Source organism: Asparagus officinalis, chromosome 2 (genome assembly GCF_001876935.1).
Source record: "Asparagus officinalis chromosome 2, Aspof.V1, whole genome shotgun sequence".
In the NCBI taxonomy this organism is placed as follows: Eukaryota; Viridiplantae; Streptophyta; class Magnoliopsida; order Asparagales; family Asparagaceae; genus Asparagus; species Asparagus officinalis.
Genome location: NC_033795.1, coordinates 41707461 through 41711701, shown reverse-complemented (window position 1 = coordinate 41711701; position 4241 = coordinate 41707461). Strand labels below are relative to the sequence as shown.

The window sequence follows — 4241 nt, the reverse complement described above, 5'->3', positions numbered from 1 at the left end:
TAGCATAGGCATAACGTTTGTAGCATCGTAAACCCAAATTTAGCTGTCGGTCACCAGACAGAGAACGCAAAGGAAATTTGGTTTGAAAATAATTCAGTACATATATTTTGGGTTTAATAATGATTTTGAAAGTGAGTGATTTTAAAATCCAAGTTTGTAAATTTTTTGTGTGAGTTGCCTAACCTGCAGATGATGGAGGCTATAGGCTAAGGCTGTGTTTTACCACCACTCTTTTGAGAAAGTCTAAGAAAAAAATAGAAATATTATTGATTTGATTTTTCTTAGACTAAAAAGTGATTTTTCCTAATGTTCAAAGAAAAATGATATGTGTAGTAAAGAGTTGTACTATTCTTGTACTATTAGACACAAAGAAATGAGGTCAATCAGAACTCATAATTTCTCTTTGCAATTTATAAGAATATGTCCCACTTTTTTGTGTGTTACAAGAGCAGTATAACTCTTAGTTATCACTACTCATTCAAAATATATATGTTACAATTTGAAGAGGTTTCCTCTCATATTTTTTGAAAATTGAGAAATAATTAAGTTCTTTAAAAGAAAAATTAATTAAATTTCAATATGCTTATAAACTATATGTTTGAATGAAACTTCCTTTGTGAACTGAGCAATAGTTTTTCTTTTCATTTTTTCCTAATGATTTTTTATTTATTTGTTTGTTTATTAGTTTTTCTAATGATTTATTTATTTTTTATTTATTTTTTATTTTTTATTTTTTTGCTAGTCCAGTTAGGCTAGTCTGATATGGTTAGAGCTTATAATAAGTTGTTTATAAAAGTAGTCTATAGAAGCAACTTATATGAGCTACTGAAAATAACAATTGGTTAATAAAATATTAAAAACTGCTTAAAAGTTAGTTAATGTATCTTGTTGAACTGTGCTTAATTATTATCATTAAAACATAAGAAATATATATGGTATATAAACTAAAAAAAGCAAAGGATGTGTTTAAAAGTGCTTTTAAAAACATCTTCATGTTCATTCTAGAAGTATCTCTTTAAAAGCAGAAGCAATTTCAGTAAACATACCAAAAAGTTTTCACCAAAAACTATATATTATTTACTTCTTAAAAATTTTAAGCAAAATCACCATGAAAAAAGCAATCCGAACTGGCCTTTAGTCCTACGAGCCTAGACAGTTTTTTGTCCTTAATTGCAGAGAATCTTTATAATTCACCAATTAAATTTTTCACTCAGCGGACCAATTGGGATACACCATTAGTATTAATGCACCTAACTAATTGTAGACTTTCTCTACAACTAATATTGCAGAAAATCCGGATCTAAAAATTGGGCTCATGGCCCAATCCTTTTGTAACTTCGGACACATGCATTTCTGTACCAAAAAAAAAAAAACTTCGGACACATTGAGAAAATGCACGGATCTGAAGATGCGATTCATGGAACATTCTGTAGCCTGCAATTGTAATTACATGCAAGCGAATTGGCTGTAACTGTTATGGCATGTAATTGTAATTGAATTTTTTTTAATGAGGTTATTTTTAGGTTTTGCGTCCCGTAGATATAGAAACATCATGCTATAGTTATGTGTCTTCATCCACCTATTGAACTTGCATACAGAAGAAAGAAAAATTGAGACGGCAAAAAAAAGTTGAGAGTAGGATTTGAGAGATTAATTAGTTATAATTATTGTTAATTAGTGTGGGAACCATATGCGGCTTATACTCGGAATTCGTCGGTAATCATATTGGCGGCTCCATCTCATTATATCTCTTTGTTTTGTGGTTATTCTCTCTATTTTTCGTTCTTCATTATTTCTCTGTGTGGCTAACAGTTGCAACATAAAAGTTGTTTCTAAGGCAGTACGGATTTGAGATTTTGGCACCGAAATACTCTGAATAACGCTTTAAGGCTGAATTCAAGAAGAATGCACGGCAACTCTGCATCCATCATAAAACATACATGAGACGGGTGATTAATTAGATATATTTTTTGAGAAAAAGGCTTGTTAGATTTATAACAGTAAACTTCACTCTGTTCTCTTCCCAGAGCATGATAAACAATTGGCTTTCTTCCATCACTTTTCCAATCATTTCAAATCTCTATCCTCTTCCTCATTTCAGTTAGACTGGCACCACCTATACCCTCATCCTTGCTCTGACCTCTCCTCTCTGGACAACCCCTTCTCAGTTCAAGAGATCAAGACAGCAGTTTTTGGACTTCATCCAGACAAAGCTCCTGGGCCAGATGGCTTCCCCATCTTTTTTTACCAGACCTTTTGGGATGTCCTCCAGCCAGACATCTTATCCTTTTTCTCTCATATCTTCATTGACCCCTCCAACCTCCACCTTATCGACCTCTCTTATATATTCCTCGTCCCCAAAACACTCTCCCCTGATCACCCCTCAGCTTTCAGACTCATGAGTCCCCTCAATGGCTTGTTCAAAATTTTCACTAAGGTCCTAGCCAATAGGTTAAGCCCTTTCCTATCTTCCCTGGTTCACCCCACCCAATCGGCCTTCCAGAGGGATAAATCCACCATTGATTCCATTGTTCTGGGTCATGAGATGATTCACCAGTGCTTCTCCAGGAAAATAGAAGCATGTATCATCAAAATTGATTTCTACAAAGCTTTTGACTGTGTCAACTGAGATTTCCTTATCTCCCTCCTCAAGGCTAGGGGTTTTGGCAGCAAATGGTTATCATGGATAAAATCCATTCTGTTCTCTTCCTCATCATCAGTGCTAGTTAATGGCACTCCCACAAACCCTTTCACCTGTCATAGAGGTCTCAAGCAAGGAGATCCTCTGTCTCCCATGCTTTTCCTCCTCGTTGCCGATGTCCTTTGTAGAATGCTTCACAATAGTTGCAACCATGGAGACCTTTCAGAGCTACACCTCAAGGGTATGCTCAATGATATCAAATCATTACAATTCACAGATGACACTCTTATTTTCTGTAAAGCTACCTCCTCTGACATCTCCAACCTCAAGTCTATCCTTTACCTAGTTCAAGAAGTCTTTGGTCTTGCCCTCAACTTCTCTAAATCCAACCTCTACTATAGTGGCAAATCTTCTCCTAAGGGGCCACTATTGGCCAACATCCTCAACTGCTCATTTGCATCTCCTCCTTTTAAATATCTCGGTCTCCCTTTGAGAAGAGGCTCTTTATCTAGAGCCGATTGGCAACCTCTTCTAGACTCTCTCAACCGTAAACTCTCTCAATAGAAAAGCAAACATCTGTCGATTGGTGGTAGATTGGTGCTTCTTAAATCAGTCCTCTCCTCCGTTCCGCTCTACTACATATCCTTCTTCAAGCTCCCCTCATGGCTCATCAAAAATATTGACAAAATTAGACGTAACTTTCTACTACATATCCTTCTTCAAGCTCCCCTCATGGCTCATCAAAAATATTGACAAAATTAGACGTAACTTCCTTTGGGGAGGATCTGCTGATCATATCCTCATGGCTCATCAAAAATATTGACAAAATTAGACGTAACTTCCTTTGGGGAGGATCTGCTGATCATATTGCTGGCAATCATCCAGTCAGATGGGGGACTGTTTGCTCTCCTAAAGTTTGTGGAGGACTGAGAGTCCTCAACCTTCATCTCTTCAATATTTCCCTCATCTCCAAATGGATTTGGAAATTCTTCGACAACAACAATCATATTGGAAGGGTTCTCCAATCCTTATATCCATCCAATCTCCACAATGCAACTCCTGTTTATTATTCCAAATTATGGAGAGATGTCCTTTCTTGCTGTCAATTCTTCTCTGGATTCGTTAATTGGACTCTTGGAAATGGTTCGAAGATCCTCTTCTGGGAAGACAAATGGACGGAGCCTAACTCCCTTGCCAGCCTCTTTCCGAAGGCTTACCTTCTTGCCTTCTCCAAACATGTCCCCACTTGTTCCCAAGGTAGATATCAGGGGGATATTTAGACTTGGAAACCCATCATCAGGTGCCCTATTAACGAATGTGATAGAAGTCAAGTACTTAATCTCTTGCAATTTCTGGCAGCTTACAATTTGCAGCCCTCCACTGCAGCGGACAATCCATCTTGGTCTATATCCTCCTCTAACATATTTTCTGTCAAGTCTCTATACTCAATTCTTTCAGACGGAGGATTGCGCCACCAATTCAATGCTATCATTTGGAACAATTTGCTTCCAAGTAAAGTTTAAATTTTCTTCTGGCTCTTGAGTTTATTCAGACTAAAGACCAATGACAGATTAGCTAATCAAGGATGGTTAGGGGACTC

At 36.9% G+C, this 4241-nt stretch overlaps 1 protein-coding gene across 1 annotated transcript in view; it reads right to left on the bottom strand.

Annotated features, from left to right (window-relative positions):
- Nucleotides 1-2854, bottom strand: part of LOC109831108 (graves disease carrier protein-like) — a 17372-nt gene extending 14518 nt beyond the window's left edge. The window contains exon 1 of the mRNA XM_020398448.1: nucleotides 2755-2854. Coding sequence (XP_020254037.1) covers nucleotides 2755-2854 — 100 coding nt within the window. The remainder of the gene's footprint in view (nucleotides 1-2754) is intronic.